The sequence below is a fragment of the Vidua macroura genome, chromosome 18, assembly GCF_024509145.1.
Source record: "Vidua macroura isolate BioBank_ID:100142 chromosome 18, ASM2450914v1, whole genome shotgun sequence".
NCBI lineage: Eukaryota > Metazoa > Chordata > Aves > Passeriformes > Viduidae > Vidua > Vidua macroura.
In genome coordinates this window covers 4,788,863-4,810,869 of record NC_071588.1, presented here as the reverse complement: position 1 = coordinate 4,810,869, position 22,007 = coordinate 4,788,863, and the positions used below count along the sequence as shown (strand labels likewise).

General features: G+C 46.5%; 1 protein-coding gene across 2 annotated transcripts in view; it reads right to left on the bottom strand.

The window, feature by feature from the left end:
• Positions 1 to 1,045: 1,045 nt before the first annotated feature.
• GRK3 (G protein-coupled receptor kinase 3) overlaps positions 1,046 to 22,007 on the bottom strand; it is a 58,579-nt gene continuing 37,617 nt past the window's right edge. Inside the window, exons 10-22 of one of the 2 annotated variants that reach the window (XM_053993582.1) lie at positions 17,098 to 17,176; positions 16,540 to 16,670; positions 15,693 to 15,787; positions 14,755 to 14,862; positions 12,635 to 12,701; positions 12,357 to 12,457; positions 10,558 to 10,624; positions 10,014 to 10,109; positions 7,687 to 7,849; positions 6,810 to 6,946; positions 6,523 to 6,558; positions 5,789 to 5,902; positions 1,046 to 5,299 (exon numbers count right to left, since the gene is read on the bottom strand). In XM_053993582.1, coding sequence (XP_053849557.1) covers positions 5,138 to 5,299; positions 5,789 to 5,902; positions 6,523 to 6,558; positions 6,810 to 6,946; positions 7,687 to 7,849; positions 10,014 to 10,109; positions 10,558 to 10,624; positions 12,357 to 12,457; positions 12,635 to 12,701; positions 14,755 to 14,862; positions 15,693 to 15,787; positions 16,540 to 16,670; positions 17,098 to 17,176 — 1,356 coding nt within the window. In that variant the 3' untranslated portion in view covers positions 1,046 to 5,137. The remainder of the gene's footprint in view (positions 5,300 to 5,788; positions 5,903 to 6,522; positions 6,559 to 6,809; positions 6,947 to 7,686; positions 7,850 to 10,013; positions 10,110 to 10,557; positions 10,625 to 12,356; positions 12,458 to 12,634; positions 12,702 to 14,754; positions 14,863 to 15,692; positions 15,788 to 16,539; positions 16,671 to 17,097; positions 17,177 to 22,007) is intronic. The other variant, XM_053993583.1, reaches the window with a different exon arrangement.

Here is a 22,007-nt window from a genome sequence, read left to right as displayed (position 1 = left end):
GGAAAGGGGAAAGAAGGCAGAGATTAATCCAGGGAGCACAGCAGCGATCCCTCCCTGCCCCAGGCAGCTCCTCAGCAAGGAGAGAACTTCAGCAGCAGTGTGGCAATGGAAGATGCCACATTTCACCCACAAGTGCCACGGGGATCAGCCCTGACCAGCACAGACCTCCAGCCCCAGCACCGTGGAATCTTACACCTGGAGTCTTACACAATCTTACACCTGGAGTATTCCTCAAACTGCACAGGCCATGCTCACAACTAGATTTTTAGGAACTGAGTGACCTGATAAATTTAGGGCTATTTCTGCACCTCACTGAGGACAGAGGTGCTGGGGTTGGCTCTGCAGATGTGCCCAGATGTGCCCAGCAGAGGCAGCTCCTGGAGCGATGGCACCACAGGGCGGCCCTGCCTGGGTGTCACCCTCCCCACACCCCGAGGGACAGTCCCTGCAGGGTCCCTGGTGGCCACTCCTCCCCCAAGATGTGACACCAAGCAGGGTCCTGCCCTGGCTCTAGGACAGGCACTGCTCCTGCCTCAGGATCCTGATTTTAAGGATCCCCCTGAAACACCAAACCCATCTCCAGTGAGGACATTTTGGGTCCTGCAGCCCAGCCCCGTGTCCAGGCTCTCCCTCCGCTCACTCCTTCCCCTGGGAATGACAGAGCTCTGCAATTCCCTGATGGCTGAGCTGGATCAAACCCCACGCTGACTCCTTGCCCCAGTTTAGGTCATTCATTCTCTTTAACTCAGCACAGACTCCTGTGAAGAAACACTTGCTCTGGGAATTCTGATAAAGGAGAAATTTGTAAATACCCCATCGAGGGGTTGGTTTGCAGGAGTTTTCCAGGTGTTTCTGCCTTCAGGAGCCACCTGAGATGGTCCTGACAGAGCCTGGAGACCCTGTGCAGGGAGAGAAGGGCTGCACAGGCTCAGGGAATCTATCCCTGCTTTGTCATGAAAAACAGAATAAAGCTGGCTGATCCTGCTTGAAAGGAGCTGCCACTTCCATACATATACGGAGCAGAAATTCTGTGGAATGTCAGAAGTTGGAGAAACATGTATTTAATAAATAATATAAAATGCTTTTTCTGTTAAAATAGAATTCTCGGGTTTATACCTACAGAGCATAGCAACCTTTACATAAACAAAATAAAGCTGAGTCTGTGATGATTAGTTTAACACAAAATAAAAATACAATTTAACAATAGTATTAAAACAGCCGATGTTCCATCCACACAATATGTACACCATGGAATAGAAACCAACAGAAAACAAAAGTAGATTATCTTGAAACTCCTCAGACATTTGGATATACATATTTTCTCTGTATATTTTAGATATTTTCCTTTTTTTTTTTTTACAATATTAAAATTAATACTATGCTTTGTCAAAATACGCTTTTCAGATTTTCATTTTCTTTAATTTGTAGAACTGACTCATTCCTTATATTAATCAACACAACTAGAATTATTTATTGTCTACTGTACACTTCAAACAGTCCTTCCTCTGGGGATATTTCGGGTGCAAACACCTCCGAGGCAGAGGAGCCGCGTCAGTGCCACGTGCTGGGCGGTGACACCGCCGTGCCAAGGGCCGCGGGACACGGATATGGACATGGGATCAAGGAACCCGCTCCTAAAGCTGACCAGCTGCCAGGGAAAGAGCAGCTCAGAGCTCCAGGGATTTCACTCCTCATGAGCTGATTCCCTGCAGACCCGAGGAATGACGATGGTCCTGCTCAGGGAACATCAACACCGAGAGCTCCTCTGGGCACCAGCAGCAGCCACTTTGGGCAGGATCACAACCAAAACAAGCCTTTTTTTAACACAAACCAGTGTTTCCACCACCTCCACACTGGGCTGCAAGCACCTGATTTATCTCAAAGCCAAACCCAACCTCACAATTTAATTTTTGGGTTTTGCCCTCCTTGAGAGAAGTGGGAGAGGAAAATCTTCCACTGGGTTTGTAAAGGGGAGGTGCTGAATCACAGAATCATGGAATATCCTGAGCTGGAAGGGACCCAAAAAGATCATCAGAGTCCCACTCCTGTCTCTGCTCAGGGCAGCCCCAAGAAATTGAGGAAAACTCAAATGTGACTAAGCCAAGGTCTATCCCTGAAGCTGCTCTCTCCTACCTGCCAGGCTTCCCTTCCAGACACACTTCCAGCTATTATTAGCCTGCTCCAAGATTTTTTGAAGCCTGCTGGGGGGTGGGGGAACATTCCAGGAATGTCAATCCCAGCTGGATGCACTCCAGCATTACTCCAGCTTCTCTCACAGCAGCACTTCGGGAAGAACCCGTGAGCCTGCAGCCGAGGCTCTGCTGGACCAGGGACAGGAACACAAAAAGCTCAAACACAACGAAGAGGAAGAAGATTTACACTTGGAGAAGTGGATGGCCAACACTTGGATGAAGGATTGGAAAAAAAAAAAAAAAAAAACACAAAAAACACCCCACAGTAAATGCTCCTTTAACAGTTTCATGAGTTTGCAAAATAATTAGCAAATAAACGAGGGATCCTAAACACACAGCCAAAAACCCTCCTGCAAATTAACACTACCAGGAATCTTTGTCCAAAACAAAAGCTTCAGAGACTCTGGTTCCTACACCAGGAAGGAGCAGACTGGGGCAGTATCCAGGACTTTTTGGTTTGGAGGGTGCAATTCCAGCTCTCCCTCCACACATCCAGTCACTTCCACACAGAGCCCCATTTCTTACTGGGATCCCACCTTCATTCAGGAGTTTGTCACTGTGATAACCTCTCCTCTCCTAGCTGCACAGTTAGACACAAGTCACAAAAATAAAGCTATTTTCAACTGTCAATAAATCACAGCTGGCTGAAGAAATCCAAATCTTTTCCTGCCCCTCCCACTGGAGGTTGGATGGGGCACGATAATGAGGATATTCCAGGGCCACCCCAACTCCATCACATTTCAAAATAAATTTATTTCCCTAAGACAATATACAGCCTTCATTTCATATAAAATCTCTGGGTTTGAGGCACAATTTCCCAGCTGATGACCTGTTCCTCCCTCACTGACATCAGCACCACATTCTGCTGACAGGGAGTGAGAGCGAAATCCAGCCATGGAAAATAACTGAAGGAAAAGAATGGCACTGAGCAGGGACTAAGAAAGTAAAAACAAGTTACACAAGAACTGTGAGAAGGTTTTAACACAATCTGAGGGCTTTTTTCTAAATCAAGGAGAAAAATACGAGCATTGCATGGTATTGTAGGGAAAGCTGAACCACCGCCAGCGGGATGAGATATTTTTTATCCCAAACACTTTTAAAATACCACACAAAGAATCATGGAATTATTTTTGGTCAGGAAAGACCTCTAAGATCATCAAGTCCAACCTCTGACCAACCACCTCTGACACTGCTCCTTACAGAGGAGCTGAGATGCTCAGTGGAAATGAAAAGAGAGGCTGGTGCTGTTTACACAGAATAATTTGGAAAATAAATAGGAGGGGTGTGGGGAAATAATTGAAAGAAACCACTTTCTCAGGGGGTATTTTCCAGAATGCATTTTCCCTTTGGTGCAGCCCCAGGTGGTCAGCCAGGGTTTGCACAAGCTGTGCAGCAAACCCAGCTCCCATGCAGAAGCAAACAGAGCCACTTTTACTACTTTTCTTCCAAGGAACTCTGTGGTGATCTGACAGCCACACACGCTCGACAAACCACGCACAACTTCTACTCCCACTTACACAGGCACAGCTCCACTGTCTTCAGGGACTCTGAGAGTTGTACCTCTGTAGCTGGGAAGAAAAATCTTCTCTAAGCTGTTCACTGAATTGGAAAAAACAGCTGAAGTTCAGCCCTGACCTCTCTCTTACAAACCACCACGACACCCAGGACAAGGCCCAGCTTGAAGCTGTGGGACAGCTCAGGATGAGATCTTTCCTTCAGCAAGGCTTTCCACCCAGCACACTTGATGCCTCAGGTAGAATTAGCATAAACCTGGCCCTTGCTCAGCTCGTTCTGTCAGCTCCACGCTCAGTTTTCTCACACTGCTTTCACTGTGGGCAGTTTGAACTCTTCAGAACAGAAAATGAGAGATCCTCTCCCAAGCCAAGCTGTGATATGTGCACGAACCTCCCGGGCCGGGCTGCAGGGGGAACTGGGGATTTCTGGGGATTTCTATGCTATGGGAACACACCTGTGTACAGCAGAGGAGGATCCCGAGTCCCAGGACTGAGGAGTGATCTGGGATACGTACCGAGGTACCCACACACACCAGAACCCAGCACATGCTCTACAATGCACTGGATTTGAATAATTTCTTTTTAGTTTTTTAAAAAGTGCAGTTGACCTGAAATGGAAAAGAACTGTCTTTTATGTTCACTGTAAACTTGTCAAAAGGAATCTGCTCTTTAAAAACTGTGCTAAAATAGTCAATTTATACAACAGAGCACTAGATGAAGCTACCATAAATTCCTCTTCACCAATTATTACTCTATTGTGTCAGTTATAGTACTGCATATACGTAGAAGAAGCAAAACGGTGGTAGCTACTATTAGTGAGTACAACAAACCCAGGGAATAATTCGAGTTCAACGCTCCCATGAAGTAGCAATAACACTTAAACCACAGGACAGTTAGAATTCAGTACTTTGAAGTGCATCAGAGTCACACTGTTGATCATCAGCAGTATGGAGCAAGGTTATCAGAGAGTCAGCAGTAATGGTCGGGAAGGACACGGCAACACGACAGAGCGAGGGGCACCCACCACGGCCAGGCGGCAGCTCCGGCTCCGTCCGTGTCACCGCGGGAGCGTCACCCAGCCAGCAGCACCCGCGCCACCCCCGGCCCGGCGCACGGCAGGGACAAAGCCTCTTCCTTCCATCAGTAGTTCCAGAGGGACGGAGCTCAGCCGGGCCCCGCCGGGGGTGGGGACGCGTGGGAGCAAGGAGCAGCCTCTCCGCTTGGTGACTTCCAGCGCTGCCGGGGCGGGGTCCCCCCCGCCGCCTCCGGAGACAGAGTCCTGACGTGATCCCACGCTGTAAACATCGAATTCCTCCTCTTCCGAGCGCGTCCCGCCTCCAGGACTGCACAAAGTCATTCGTTCACAAGGGTTCTGGGACACTCTGCAGGTTCACCAAGCAGCTCTCCCTGTGGGAACGTGGTCGGTGTCTCCTACAGCCCGTTGCTGTTCCTGTGGCTGAGCGGGGGCTTCGAGAGCTCTACGACTGTGGAGCGGGATTTATTGAGGAACTTTGGAGCCCGGCGCAGCAACCTCTGCGCCTCGGTGAAAGCCTCTGTCAGCTCTTTTTTCCACTGAACAAACTCGGGGTCGCTCTGCAAGAGACACAGAAGCAGTTTGGCACTTCATCCTACGTGGCCCACAGCATCTTCTCTCTCAGACAGCACTTTAGGGAAGCTATTTTAATTTTCTGAAGGAATCAGCAACTTTGGTTATTGCCCATGTGCAGCCCTTAGCTTCTCCATCATCCCAACAGAAGCTGGTACGAGGTTTTGAGGACTTGAGCACTTCCCCCTTCCACACACGAGCTCCAACAGCTCCCCACAGTGAGACATGAGCCAACAAGGCCCTTGGAGCTTGACAAGTTTGGGAGTTTTTAGCTATTTAATAAACCCAACCCATTTTGTCCCAAATATCACTGAAATCCGTAACAGTCCCTGCTTTCAAAACTCGAGTGTGATAAACACTTCAGCTCTGCTTCACCAAGTGCCTTAGTTAACATGCAACAGGATGAGCAGAAAAACGTGGCAATTGTTTATCATATGCAAAACAATCTGATCAAGTTATCGAAAATCAAGTCTTACCTCACACTGTAGGACAAATTGTTTTCCTCCTTTAATTCTCAGTAAGATGCATTTCTTATCTTTAATTTGTGTTTCTTCAACAGATACTATTTGTTCCATTGTCAGCAGGTTTTGCTGCAGCATTTGCAAAAGAGCAGAGAATTAATTGAAAAGAATGTTGTTGCCCATCAAATAAAGCCACTATCTCATCTTCCTGGACTATCCACATGAATTAAGTGATGAACATTAAGAGTCATCACACAAACATTTATTTCTGAAGGCTGGGTCATGAACTAAAGATAGACAGTAAGGTAAGAGAGAGATTTACAAGGGGCATGGTTGCTTCAATAGTGACAACAAAATATCAGCTCTAAAAGCCAGTAATGACAGCATGAAATAAGAATCTACAAATAGGTGTGTCTGCAAACAGAATATTCACTATTTTCCCTCAAGAGTTGCATATAATTTGATACATTTTTCAAGCATTACTGTTATTACAAAAAAAAGGCAATTTCACTACTTCAAAGAGCTGAAAGGGAATATTTCAGCACTCAATACTTACAAAGAGAACATACACAGCAGTGTGCAGGAAAACTCTCCCTATGGGCTGCAGAGTACACAGTGTCTTAAATTCCAAACGCTTCCTTAACTTAAATATACAAATTATCTGCCCTGCACGTGAGCACAGCTGGGCTACACTACAGCCACTATAGCATTTTCTTGGAAATAAAATGCTATAGCATTTGTCACCTTACCAGTTTGTGTTTTTTTGTATAAATAGTCCAGAGGTCCTAAATGAAAAACAACACCATCAACTACCAAAATCCTTTAAAAACACAACAAAACAAACAGGTTTCTCAAGTCAACTTTATGTCTCCTCTGTGCAGTGTAAGCTATGCATTAACTACAGTGAGACAGGAGAGAAGATACTCAAAATGGGCTTTTACTCAGAGAAAACTCCTTCCCCAGGAGAACTCCTGGGCACTCCAGGTGTGTCCCACCTCCACCTGCCTTCCAGCACAGCTCAGGGCCCCTCACTCACCCGGGACTCTCCTTCTCCTCGCCACTCCAGCCGGTTGGGGAAGAGGTAAAAGTAACGCCGCTGCCACTGAGTCAGGAAGGGGTTCCCCAGCTTGAGCATGTACCCATGCATGATACAGTCCTTCCCCAGGGCATAATCTAAACCAAGAGGAGATGTTAGCAAGGAGCCAGGAGGTGCAGCTGAAAGCATTCTGAGCCAGCTCCGTGCCCAGGGGACGGAGCCCTGGACCTGCCGTGCCCTCAGCAGGTTCAGATCTCACACACACAGCCCCAGCTCTGCCCTCACTACACAGCTGCTGTGGCTGCAGAGCAGGGAACAAGGACAGCACTTGGCTCTTAAAGAAGTATCTCACTGCAGGAAGTTTTAAAAGCACTGAATGCTGCTCTCCGAAGTTTGGGGGTTTGATGCAACACCCCCGTGCAAGCTGCAGTTTGCTGTGCAAAACCTCCTGGGGCCCTTCCCAGCTCCTGGGCAGAAATCAAACCCCACAGACTGGGGAGGTGGGGAGGCCCTGCCACAGGGTGCCCAGAGAAGCTGGGGCTGCCCCATCCCTGGAAGTGTCCAAGGCCAGGCTGGATGAGATTTGGAGCAACCTGGGATAGTAGAAGGTGTCCCTTCCCATGGCAGTGGGGTGGAACTGGATGGGCTTTAAGATCCTTTCCAACCAAACCATTCCAGGACTCTATGATTCCATGCATCTCTTTCCAAAGCCTGATGTCATCATTCAGCATTTCAAAACATTTAGAAACATCTTAAGCAACACGACAGCGATTAAACAAATCCTAATGATTCCTGGGAACGACAGCAATGGGAGAACTCCAAACCCAGGAATTACTACCTAGCAGCAAAAGATGAGAGAAGTGTAAGGACAGATTACCTTCCTCGTGGCCAAGCTGCTTATTTTTAGCCCTTTTTCTGGCCTCAATTTTATCTGTGTCTGCATTTACTGCATCATAAACAGTTTCTGCTACTTCTTGCTGCCAACGCTCCGATATTACCAGAGGGAAGTTCTTATATAACTCCTGGTCACTATCAAGCAACTTGCAAGAGAAAAACAACAAAAAACCCAACATTTTAATAACTTTCACTACTCTTAACCCCAACAGTTAATAGTTACCCATGCAACAGTATTATTTTACACGATGGATTGAACTCAAACCTTCACAAAACAAACAGATGCAAGCAAGAGAAGCACAGACACTAATTTAAGCAAAGATATTAATTTATGTGCAGAGAACAGGCCACCTGCTCAAAACTTGTTTTGGTTTGATAGCTCCAAAATCCTCACTCAACACTACCCCATAATGCTCTCTAGACATTTAAATAACTACTCCAATGTAAGCAGCAGTATTCTTAACTTTGTTGCACAAAAACTTCTCAGCCCAAGAACTCCATTAATAAGTGAAAAGATACCTTTTCCACAGTAATGCCTTCCATGCTTCCACAGCTTGGCTATATAGTCTTAATAATGAACCCTCAGAATTCATCAGCATGCGCTGCAGGTCTCAATTTTACTGGTACAAGGATCCTTTTCTCCACTAATCCTTTGAGTACTTAAATTGAATTGCACTGAAGAAAATTAGGAAAAAAATTCCTTCACCAAAAGGGTTTTCCAGCACTGAGCAGGGCAGGGGTGGAGTGCCCATCCCTGGAGGAGTTTAAAGCTGTGTGGATGCAGCACCAATAGCTGCAGGAGCAGCTTAATTCTCCTACTGCAGTCAGGCCAGACACTCCTGGAATATTCTCCTTCTTTTCAGAGATCCATGCTATATCCCAGCAGGAAAATACACACCCAGAAAATCTCTCTGCAATTGCAGGGACTCCCTGAGGCACCTGAAGAAGGGGGAACAGCCACAGGCATCCCCTGAGGGCTCCCCACACATAACCCCAAAGCTCTTCTGGGGGCAACAGGACTCTCTGCAGGATAAATACAACCCCAGGGAGCAGTGGGGAGAGCAAAGGGTTCAAACTGTGTGCCCAGGGCAGAGAGGGCTCCTGGCACCTCGCTGGCAGCTGATTCAGGCAGGAATCCTCCTGTCCCCTCTGGAAGCCTGTGACACCCAGGGGGGCTGTGCTATCCCTCCCTGACTCACCCCCAAGGGTAAATTTATCCCATGGGCAGCCTGAGCTATGAGATTCTGAGATCAAACTGGAGATGACACAGCACTGACCTGCTGCTGATTCACATTCCGTGACAGGAATCATGTTATTGAGGATCTCTGAGCCCCTCAAGAAATAAAAAACCACCTGGTTCTTCCTTGCAAAATGTTCCTCTGAATCCTGGCATTGCAGAATTACAGGAGACTGGAATCCTGCCAGGCTAACATTGATGCTGAAGATGTGGAATTTTCTGGGATAAAGAACATCCTGGGCGCTCTGCACTTTTCTGTGCCAACTTCTGTCACCACAGCAGGTGACACTGACAGATGAGCTCCCTTTTAGGCTCAGTGAGTACTTAATGGGGCTTTTTCCTTATAAAGTTTAGAACAATTAGTTTCCCTCCTGACTCACTTCTGTAAGAACAAGAACAAGGTCTGTTCTCCTGCAGAAGTGGGTGATGAAAACATTGAAGGGCACTGACCCAAGCCCTGCTGCCCCAAAGTCCCAGGGAAATTTCAGAGAGAGGAGGAATTCACAGGGGGGTCACCCTCTTCATGTGAGTCCCAAAGGGGCCAGCAGCTCTAACTTCTCTCCTTTTTTATATAGTTTATATTATTTTCATTACATTTTGGATAATATCAGAACCTGAAATTTTCTTTTACCACTTTTCTAACTTATGACATTGCTACTATTAACACAGTTTGTCATTTTTAAGAGTTTTCCCTGGCACTCTCTGACCACTCAACTATTGAAACAAGGTTTAGCTCCATTTCTCCAAGCTACCAGAAATAAATCCCAACGTTTAAACACACAAACCATAAGGTATTCTTGAAAATCTGAGACTTTCCCAATTCTTTCCTGACCATTTGAAACAATTCCTTTATTTTTGGTAAGAAAGTAGATTCCAGTCAATTTAAAAACTTAAGCACTTGGCAAGCAACAACAAGCAGGGGAACCAGCCCAAGGTACCAGCATGGAATGATTTTCCCAGCCTGAAGGAATTCCTTGCACATCCAGAGCCTTGAAGCAAAGAAATGCCACACACACAAGGAAAGCCAAGCACAGCAGTCCCAGTGCCACCCTCCACCACTGAGAGTTGGGTACCTTAATGCCTTTAGTGTCCTCTTCATCAAACGAGCCAATATCAAAAGCATCTGCTGCATTGACTTCTCCCCGGGGAGGAATCAGGGGGGGAGTGTACTAGAAATTGAAATCAGCATCATTAAAGACAATTTAATGGGCATTATTTAACTCCATTCTGTAGTCATGCACAACCTTTGTATTTTTTGCACAGATTACACCTGACTGTGCCAGAGCCTCCCCCTTGGAATTAAACTTCAGTGCAAAATTATTGGCACTTCTTTTAATTAGAGCTCCTTCAAAAACCTGGGGATAAAACTCCCAAGTTTAGAGACAGCAAAGGAAAGGAAATATGCAGTCATTTGAGCCTGGAAATTTAATTATTTACTCATAACAATCAGGAAGATCTGCAGTAATGAATATTCATCAACAACCCTCCCTGTATTTGTGTGAGTGAGCACTTGTGCTGGGCACTGTGACCCTCACGTTTTCTGTTCAGTACCTGTTTGGGTTTATTTTCCTTTTACTGCTTTACCAAGTCAGTTAAATTACTGTCTTTATCCTTTACCTTCTGTAAATAGACTTGCTGCCAATCAATGCCTTTGAAGAAAGGATGTTCCTTTACTTCTTGTGCGCTGCAAAACAGAAGTGACTGAAGTCAACAAATGAAAGAGCTTTTCAAGTGTATTCAAGGAATACAAAGCCCTCAAAGGTCACATTTCTATCACTTGAGAACATCAGGGGAAACGCTCTTTTTTTGCAAAATAAAATATAAGAATTCCTCAGTAAACAACAGGAGAGAAGATTTTCATGTGGAAACATTTGGAACAGTGCTCTAGGGCTGGCAGGCAAGAACTCCTGATGGCACTCCACCATTTCCAACAGGAAACCACATTCCTCTGTTGTCAGATCCCAAACACTGCTCTGGGTCAGATCCCAGCACTGCTCTGGGTCAGATCCCAAACACAGATCCAGGTCAGATCCCAAACACTGCTCTGGGTCAGATCCCAGCACTGCTCTGGGTCAGATCCCAAACACTGCTCTGGGTCAGATCCCAAACACTGCTCTGGGTCAGATCCCAAACACTGCTCTGGGTCAGATCCCAGCACTGCTCTGGGTCAGATCCCAAACACAGATCCAGGTCAGATCCCAAACACTGCTCCGGGTCAGATCCCAAACACGGATCTGGATCTGGGTCAGATCCCAAACACGGATCCGGGTCAGATCCCAAACACTGCTCCGGGTCAGATCCCAAACACTGCTCTGGGTCAGATCCCAAACACTGCTCTGGGTCAGATCCCAAACACTGCTCCGGGTCAGATCCCAAACACGGATCCGGGTCAGATCCCAAACACTGCTCTGGGTCAGATCCCAAACACTGCTCTGGGTCAGATCCCAAACACTGCTCCGGGTCAGATCCCAAACACGGATCCGGGTCAGATCCCAAACACTGCTCTGGGTCAGATCCCAAACACGGATCCAGGTCAGATCCCCATCACTGCTTGTAAATAACCAGATTGCTCCACACCATTTCACATTATACAAATTCTATGGGGAAATAATCAACTGTTCTTGTTATCTCCCAGGAAAAAGCAATCTCAGGTCATTATCAAAGAGGGCTCCAAGAAAAAAACCCTTTGAATCTCCCACTGGAACTGGAGCCAGCCCGAGGCTCAGGTGTGACCATCTACCTGTTATCACACATCCCAGTGATTTCTCAACCGTTGTTTACTCCTCTCCTTTTCTCTCTCAGTCTCACACTGGTTTTTTAAGCAGGAGATAACATTTTCATGAACAGCTACAAGTACGGTGAACCTGGCAGGAGCAAGGACTGTTTTGTGGTCAAGAAACAGAACAAAAGCTCTTTAGCTCTTTTCCTCAGAATAATCAAGTGACACCAGCAATACTCGCAGCTTTTGCTTGGTGCTTTTGGGATCATTTTTTGGTTTTGGTTGTGGGTTTGTTTTTTTTTTTTTTTTTTGTAATATGTTCCTATCATTACAGATACAATATAAACAATAAATTTTCCCTATCAGTATGTCTGAGTCAAGTCATATGATTTCATGCCAAAACAGATCAAGCAAAACCAGAAAAACAACCAAGGGATGAGAAGTAGGAACACCACCCAATGCAAGCATGACTGCAGGGAACTCAGGGAAAGGCTTCAAGGACAGAAATTGTCCAAAAAACATATCCAAAATGAAGGAATCTGAAATGTAATTCCATGCAGCAGCACTTTGTCATGTTCTCTTTCCAAAATTAAAATCCTCACAACAGGAAGCAGATTTTTACTTGAAATGAATTCACTCATTGACAGAGAAGTGGAAATTTTTCAAGGCAGAGGTCCAAGGAGAAGACAACACCTACCTTCTTCCTTGGCATCCAAGCCTCTTGCTCACATCCCGCTGCAGGAGCCCTTCCAGAAGGGACTTCAGCTCGGGAGAAAAGGAATCCGGGAGCTCCACGTTCTGTGGAGAAAGGAAAGAGATATTCCATGATGGAAGTGGTGTGTTCTGCTTTCTTGCCTCTGATGGAGCTCTGCCACGTGCAGATAGAGCTCTCTGGGAGAGCAGGGGGTGCAGTTCCAGTTTTAGGGGAAATGGGAGCTCAGGGAACATGGGGATGTCACTGAGGCCAGGCCTTACCACGGTGAGCGTCATCCGGTCGATCTCGTGCTTATCTTTGGTTTTGTGCTGCCTGAAAGGGCTGTGCCTGTGGAAAGAAGAAAAAGAATGCTAATAAAGAAATGTAAAGCCTCAGCATATCAGGGTATTCCAGCTGTGGCAATGCCAGGAAAGAGTGGAGCATCCTGTCAGTCCCATCCTTCCTCCTCCTCACTCCTGTCCTGCAGAGCAATCTGATCCATAGGAAGGTGAGTAGAAACTTGGGTAATTCTTAAACAGTGATCTGGACTTAAAGATGTGCTTCAAATGCCTCAGCAATTACATCTATCTCCCAAAAACCTGAACAGTTTTCAGCTAACAAGGAAACCCCCAAGCAGCCATCACCCACAGGGATTTAAATCCAAGGATTTCTATAGGGAAGGTGAGCATGACCCACTGAACTCACCATTCCCCATCATGGAGAGTAAGGAGATAAGAGATCACAGATCCCACAGCATCAGCCACTGGGAAGAGATCTGATGGTATCTTATAAATTATCAGCTTCATCCCTTTCCTGCTTTATAATTCTGGCTGAATTTGAATTTTCCTCTGAGCTATGGAAGACTGTGACCCATTAGAGATTTATCACACAGTCCTTTGTGAAAGAAAGAAGCAGTATTGTAGTAAGAGATATTTTGATTAGATTTAGGATATATTCCCAGCTTCTTTTCTTTAAAACCTTGAGGGGATTATGTTTTTCACAATCAAAATGTTACTCACTTATCAATTCCATTAATTAGCTATTCTAAAGCATTCTGGCTTACCACATGGCAGAGTGTACCAGCATGTTTCAACTGGAGACCTGCTACTCCCAAGTTATTTTCCTTTTATTCTCAGAAATGTTCTGATTGATGAATGCAATGGATGGACCAGGACTTCAATTTTTCTCTTTTTAGCATGACAGGTAAATGGTTCCCACACAGCCTCATGTACTCTGACAAGAAGGCTCTGAGTAGATCAGGGAAGAAAATGATTCACTGGCGACTTATGGGCAGATTCTGTGCCAGACTAAATCTACCAAATACCAAGAAACGGCACCATGTGCCCAGCCCTTGTTTTGGGATGTGTTTAATTGCCTTCACAACAGATGAGGAATGAGAGTTCACCATGAATAATGCTCTGGCTTCTGGCTGAGCACTGATACCACCCTGAACATCTCTGCCAGGTACAATCACAGCCCAAAGACTGGCAATTTAAACACCACTTCTTTCTTTATTGGCACCTTTACATAATCTGCTTTGTGCACAATTAATGTTAAATTGATACAGCTCTGGAGTTCAATTCACAAGTCACACACTGACCTTCCTTTGTACAGTGTCTGCATGGAGATAAAAGCTTATAATTAATTATGTGTGAGGACACAGGATGACCTAATGATCCATCTTTACAGAGAAGCATTGTGGAAAGCCTCAGAGTTCTTCTGGTTTGCCATTAACTGTGAGGATGCCATTTTCAACAAGCACTTGCTCATCAGTGCAAGTACACAGATAAATCCCATGGCATTAATCTATCCCAGACATGTTAGTTCAATTAGGAGATAATTGCTGACAAAGCTGTAATTACTGTGTACCTTTGGACACTGATAAGGTAACAGACCAGATTCAGCAAATGGAAGGATACACACCTTGTACCTGGCCCAAACCCTGCAGGAGGGAAGGCTGAGTAGCAGCCAAAAAGGGACCAGGGCAGCCAAGAGCTCCTTCACAACACCAGGTCTCAACACAAAGGCCACGATTTAACAGGGCTGCTTAGAGCACTGCAAGGAGCAACATCTCAGCATTTGAAACACTGCCAGAGAGGAGTAAACTGCTGTCTGCAGCACTTCCAAGAGCAGACAGAGGATCTGCCTTCATCATGTCCCACACCTGTAGCTACTACAGCATGCAGGGTTTGGTTTGGTTTGGTTTGGTTTGGTTTGGTTTGGTTTGGTTTGGTTTGGTTTGGTTTGGTTTGGTTTGGAAGAAAAAGCCTGGTTTTGTCACACGGGGACGTGGAACTGAGGGATCACTTCTGAGAATCTGTGACACACAACGTCCTGCTATTCCAAGGGACACCCCCAGAGGCCCCCAAGCTCCCAAAGGCAAGGCAGGAGCCCCACTCACCCCCTCAGCAGCTTGAAGAGCATGCAGCCCAGGGAGAACCAGTCGGCGCTGCTGTCGTAGGCTGTGCCCTTCTGCAGCACCTCGGGGGCCATGTACCCGTGGGTTCCTCTGCAGAGCACAACAGCACAAAACATTCATTACATCCAACATTGGGGGAAAAAATCATTAAAAACCAGTATTCTCTCAATAAGATAGCCTAGGTTGGACAGAATTCATTTTAACCATTTTATTCTGCTTCCAATGGGTTTCGTGTGTCACCTGTGTGAGCACAGGACACTCTTGAACTCACCCCTGGGCACCACTAGAAGCAGCCACCAGGTATTACTTTTACCCTTGATATACCCAAAACATGTGGACTTTTTTCAAGAAGCTACTGAATTGCAAATCTCTTAAGGTGTGACAGGCTGGAGTTTCCCTTTTTGCATAAATTCCGAGACTAAATCAGGGCAATTGAGGACCTAAGAATGAAATGTGCCAGGTAAGATGTGAATCCACACCCAACTCCAGGAATTCAGATCCTAGTTAAATCCTGATGGTGAGAGGCAGAAAGGAACATAATTTGCCTCCAGTTCCATGAAGATCCAGAAAGATAAAGACACAATAAATCCAGGATTTTAGTCAGTTTGGGAATATTTAATTACGAGGTTGGGACAATTAAAGCAATCTGGTACTTTAACTCAGTCAGGTTCTTCTCTGAGCAGTGAATCATCCTGAAATAATGTGTCATCTCCCAGCCATGCCTACACATCAGCTGCTACAACTGTGCAGGAAAACAGGGAGAGGAGCCCAAAAAACCTCATTAGAGCCTCCAGCTCAGCGAGCCTGGGCCACACAAGTGTCATTCCTCCCCTTCAGGCAAAGTTAAGTTATAAAGACAAATTTAGGATGGATTTAGCACTACATGTATGTGCAGCAGAGCTCCCAGACATAATACTTACACACTGGCATGTGGCTTCTTTTTGGAAAAGTCACAAGCCAGCCCAAGGTCTGATATCCTCACGTGCCCATGTTCATCCAGCAGGATATTTGCAGGCTGGAAACCAACAGAGGGAGGTGAGTGCTTGGTATTCCCCAGCTGACAACTGCAAACTCTCACAGCACAGCAACTCAAACATCAATACTCCCTGGTAATTGGTAATTGCCTTCTCTTATTTAACATTTATGTATCAGGCACCTCCTAGATAAAAATCCACGTTCTCACAGAGCACTACCATCAACTCCACAGGTTCTGAAATGCTGAATAACAGAAGGGAATAACCAGGCAAGGTTTGAACACAAAGCAGGTGATAAATGAACAATCCATTCTGGCCTCAAGTTGCTTTTGGTTTCTTCACAGCAGGGACTGTGTGTGGCTCTTACACCTTTTATTCTCAGTCTCTGGGCAGACTTTCATCCCCTTGTGCTGTCACTTGGTCCAGGGACTCTTCTCTGGGACCTGTCCTTGATTTCCCAAGTGCCAGTGAAACCCCCCAGCACCTCTCCTGCTGTTGTCCCCCATCACACACACACAAAGGCCTCTTTCAGGGCTCCCAGAAATACAGTATATCCTCTAAATTGCTCCCATCAGGGAGATAAGTAACACTTCACAGGATTTACTGTGACCCCCAGCAAGCCTCTCCCAGGCTGGTTAAACTGGATAATGGCACGGATTAGAACGACTTTGAAAACTCATTGCAAAAACCAAGCAGATAAAGCAGTAATCCTGCCAAGGAAAGGTTTCAGGAAAGGAAATCCATGGCACTTATCTGAGGGCCTGTGTGGATGCAGGCACCCACCAACCATTACCTTCAGGTCTCTGTACACCACGAAGCGATTGTGCATGTGCTCTAGCCCCAGGATGATTTCAGTAGCATAAAACCTCATCTCTTTTTCAGAAAACACTCCATGCTGGGAGAGGTGGTAGTGCAAATCTCCTCCTGAAATGAGATTTGAGATGTAATAATTAAGTGAACAGTAAAATCTTACCCTGCAGGCAGAGGGGGTGACACTGTGGGGGAACAGCACAGCTTTTGTAGGTTCTTATTACCTGAAGAGCACACAGCCCCACCCTCTGCAAATCTGTGTGGTGACAAACTAGCTGAGAAAGTTCATACAGAGATTGGACCAGTCTGAAACTCCATTTTAAAATGCATTTATTTCATAAACATTTGCATTCAGTGACTAATCCAGCAGAGGATTTCCACATAAGCAAAGGCTGTACCACACATTGGCTTGTGGAGAGCAGAATAAATCAGCTCATAGAGCAGCCCAGGCTTGAGGGACCAACCATCTCAGCAATCCTCCTGCCAACATCTCTGTAACATCATCATCATCATCACCATCATCTGAACAAGCCTTGCTTACCATTCATGAGGTCCAGAATGAAGCAGAGCTTGTCAGGGGTGTGGAAGGCATAGGTCATACAGACTATAAAAGGACAGTCCTGCAAGGGAAGAGAAAAGAGGTTCACCCCAAGCAAAAAGCAAAGTGTGATTTAGGGAAGCTAAAAATACATCTGATATTTTTCCTCTGCTATTTGCCAGTATTCCCAAGTTCTCTCCTCACTCCTGAAATGCAGCTACACTCGATAACCCTGTGAGGGCCCTGCCCAGGTGACAGTGAAGGTGTTTGGCCCTCCAGCAGCAGTTCCAGCAGAGGATTGAAGGAACGTGAACACACCAGGCAGGAATTGGGATTCTGGAGCATTACAATGTTCAGGAAGCAGCTACAGCAACATCCAGATCCTGCAAACTCACAACACAAGGGTGGTGGGAGCAGGTTTAGGAGGTCAGAGCAGAGCAGCCAGGGCAGGGATGGGTTTCACCTCACCTCCTGATGCACCTGAACCTCAATTCACCCCATGTTTAAGACAAGCAGCCATAAAAAAATCCATTGGAAAACCACATCTTTGTTCCCAAGGTCTGCTCGTGTGCTGGTACCTCCAGGACACACATTCAAAACCCCATGGCAGCAGCTGGCAGACCTTCCTCTGCACCAGGCCTGTGCAGGACACAAGGGCTAATTCATAATTATGGAATTGCTGAGGTTGGAAAACCTCTCTGAGATTGAGGGATTCAGCCAAGGCCACCACTAACCCATGTCCCCAAGTGCCACGTCCACACCTCTGTTAAATCCTGGGATGTGACTCCACCACTGCCCTGGGCAGCTGTGCCAGGGCTGGAGAATCCTTTCCATGAAGAATGGACCTGCTTTGCTCCTGCTGGCCACACTATTGCTGACACAAGCCAGGAGGCCCTTGGCTAACGACCAGGGGGTGGCTGTCACCTCATCACCTTCTTCTCCAAAGCCATATGGGATGGAACCATGGAATGCTTTGGGATGGGAGGGACCTTAAAGCTCATCTCATCCCAACCCCCTGCCATGGGCAGGGACACCTCGATGGGAGGCTGTGGAACAAAACCAGGGCTCTTTGGGGGGTCTGCAGTGATCCCTTTGGGAATGGCTGTGCTCCAGGCCACGCCAGGCTGGGCTGCCCCATCCCACACCTGATCCCAAAGGCAGAGGAGCCCAGGACACCCCGCAGGAAGCAGAGCCTCCTGTGACTCCAACAACGTGCCTGGAGCTGCAGGATGGACCAGGGAAAGCTCTGGGAATCTCTGACAGGAACTTGCTCCCTTCCCAATTTAGAAACAGCAAAACACGGTGGCCTTGGGCAGCGCGGGGCCGGCCCCGGAGAGAGGAAAGGGAGGGACAGGGACACTTCAGAGCCCCTTCATCCTTCCACGAGGTTCAAACATAAAGGTTTCTTTATATTTCTAAATCTTTACAAATTTATCAATCTTTATAATTTAAAAAATATCTTTATATATTTTTTTTATATGTGTTTGTACCTATAAATTATATTTCAGGGATCCCCACAGTGCGTGGGTACATCCTGCCCCTCTCCAACCCAACAGCACTTTATGTTTTGCTCCCCCCAAATGGAAGGGATGGGTGTGAAACACCTGCACAACATCCAGGGAAAAAAGCCAAATTCCTAAATGGCCCTAAAAATATGGAGCCTGATGTGGTGTCTAACACAAGATATCACCTCTGGTTATGAACTCTGTGTTGGGGATTATTGTAGCTGCCACTTCACAACTTCTGCAGCTTTAGCAGAATTATTAACTTAATTTCCTGCATCGACTGGATAATTCAGAAGTGTCCCCAAGCAGGGCTCCTAAAATTTCAGAGCAATCTAATTACCCAGAAGGATTTAGTGGTAGAATTTAAACACCACACATGGACAAATAAAAATGTTTTTCTACACCAGAACATAGCTTGCTTATATTTTTATGGATTTTAAAAATAGAAGTTATCTGGAAGTGTAAATGTGATGCATAACTCATTTCTGTGCAAGCATTCCTAATTTCATCACTACCCTCTCCCTGCTTAACAGAGAGAAAAACTGTACTGCAGTATTTTCCTGACACAAAAATCACAGCAAAAGAGTATTCTACAGCATGAAAATAATAAAAAAAAACACCCTACAGTTATTTTTTAAACAACATGTAAAGCAATAAAACCAATTTCCCAGGAGAGCAATTCTTCATTGTAGTCAACTTTCTGCTCTGATGAAAATAAGCAACATTATGACATTAATGTGTGAATTAAGATCAGTTTGGAAATAGTTCCTTACATCCAAACAATCCTGGACTGAGTCCAAAGAACTGCTGAAGTCAAATTTGTGGCAATAAATCATGTGGAAGGAAAAAAAAAATTAGAGTAACCATTTAAAAAAAGTAGAAATGTGATATTTTAAAGACATTAGCACACTAAAAAATGCTCTAGGAGGAAACCTTTGGTTTTGACTCTTCCCTGAAAGCCAAGCACTTGGCTTTGGGGTACAGAGTGACAGCAAATAGGGGACAAAGGTGTTCAGAGCACACAGCAGCTGTGTCCCAGTTTAGCTGGAGGGCAGCTCTGTCCTGACATGTCACCCAAAGATGTGTCAGTGCTTGAAACACGTGAAAACCAGCCAAGTACCTGTTCTGCTCCAAAAAAACAGATTATTGATCTCCTGGGGTGTCCTGGGCAGGACCCTCCAACTGAGGATATTCTGGGATTATATTTATCATCCCTTGGAGGAAATCTTGAATCCAGCCATCAGTAAAATCATCTCAAGAAGATCTGGGTAAGGCAGCTGAACTGCTGAGTTTTTTTTTTAGAAAGAAAAAACTGGGAGCCACAACAGAGAGGAGCCACAGGCCTGCACAGACAGATGGAATGATCCCCTCCTACCCTCAGGAAAAGATTCATGGAATAACCACTTCCTTCCACAAGCACTTTGGGACTGGCTGGTTTCACAGGGTCCATCACTGCCTTGGTGATTTCCATGTTCCAGCTTTTGAACAGAAATCAGGCAAATATTGGCTACTACAGAAATGAAATATATCTTTCTTTTAACAGAAAGTAAAATCTTTTCCCTACTCTGTGACCTTCCAAGGATTTCACAATGTCTTTCCTGACGGAGGCTCTGTGGGAGGGGAAGATGGGGCCTGTGTCTTGCAGAAGAGGAAACCCAAAGCCCAGTGACAGTTTGTCCCCGTTACACCACAGTGACACAGCAAAGGCACCAACGGAGACTGAGCCCTGCAGAGCCCAGTTTGGTGCCACCAGGCCCATCCAAGAGGCTCCAGATGCTCTGCAGAGCTGCCTGTTGTACTCCTGAACCCCCTGGATACGTGGCCATGCAAAGCTGCTGTCACCACGACCGACTCCAGCATGGGAGCTCCCTGCTCCAGGAGTGCTGGGGAATGCCAGAGCTTGAGGTGGATTAACAGAACTGATTAGACAACCAGCTGTGTCATCTGCACAGCTGTTATTATGCATTTTGCAGAGACATCTGGATTCCCAGTTAAATGACTAACTGTACTGTGATGGATTTCCCAGCTCCATTCTGCTCCAGGCAGTGCAGAACTGTCCCTGGGCACACCACGAGCCACTGCAGCCTCCCAGCTTCTGCTCAGGGATTGAAGGAATTCTCTTATTCCACCACCTTCAAACCCATCTCATCCTGCATATTCCAAGTGCTCCAGCCTCTCCTGCCCAGGTGTACCTGACCTGAATGAGCAGCACTTTGTACAAACCTCTCTTGAAGTCCTTCAGATTTCTGGGAATCTGAAAGAAATGTCACTCTAATCAGCTGATAATCCTTAACAAAAGAAGCAAAAGGTTCCTCCTGCTGCTGCCCCTGCTTAAAGCCTCACTGTGTGATGGCCTGTGAGAAAACTGCCTCCACCAGCAGCTCCTGAACGATTTTCTCTTGGAATCTCTAGACATGTAAATTCACATTCAGTGCTGGAGCCACAGAATCACAAATTAAAGTTAATGGGACAATTATTACTCATTTGCCTCGATTTCTTGTCTAGTCCTTGCTACAGACCTACTCCCCACTGGTTTTCAGGAATCCTGACACACGTGGACAAACCACAACTTATCTCTGGTGAAAACAGGTAACTTGATTAAAAAGGCTGGAGGGATAAATCACAGATCCCAGAATGGTTTGGGTTGGAGGGGCCCTTCAAGTTCATCCACTTGTACCCCTGCAAGGCAGGGACACCTTCCACTATCCCAGGTGGCTCCAAGCCCTGTCCAACCTGGCCTTGGGCATTTCCAAGGATCCAGGAGCAGGCACAGCTGCTCTGGACCCCCTGTGCCAGGGCACCACCACCCTCACAGGGAATAATTCCTTCCTAAATCCCATCTAACCCTGCTTTCTGGCAGTGGGAAGCCAATCCCCCTTGTCCCAAGCTCCTCTCCAGCTCTCCTGGAGCCCCTTTAGGCACTGGAAGGGGCTCTGAGCTCTCCTTGGCTCAGCGGTGGCCATGGCAGTGTGGGGATAATGCCTGGATTTGAGGATCTTCAAGGTCTGTCCCACAGAGAAGCTCCCCTGATCTCTGGGGACACAGCCCTGGTGTCTCAGAACAAAGGCCACTGTTTGCCATGCAGGGAATCCTGCTCTTTGCACAGCTCTTGTACAAAACCACACACAATTCCTCCTCATCCTCATCCTCATCCTCATCCCTCCCGTGCCTGCTGGCAACGGGGGCTGTGCTCCCACACTGAGTGGTTAATTCACCACAAGGTGAGGGAAGTGAACCTTCCTGCCAGCATCACCCGTAGCCATGGCAACCAGGGTGTCACTGCAACGAGGGCAGAGCCACCTCCAATCCTGCCTGGAATTTCTCTGAGCCCAACACACCCCAGCCAGCACCCAGTGACCCTCAGGGCTGGGGAGCCAACACCAGGCAGGTGCTGGCTTTTTGCACACA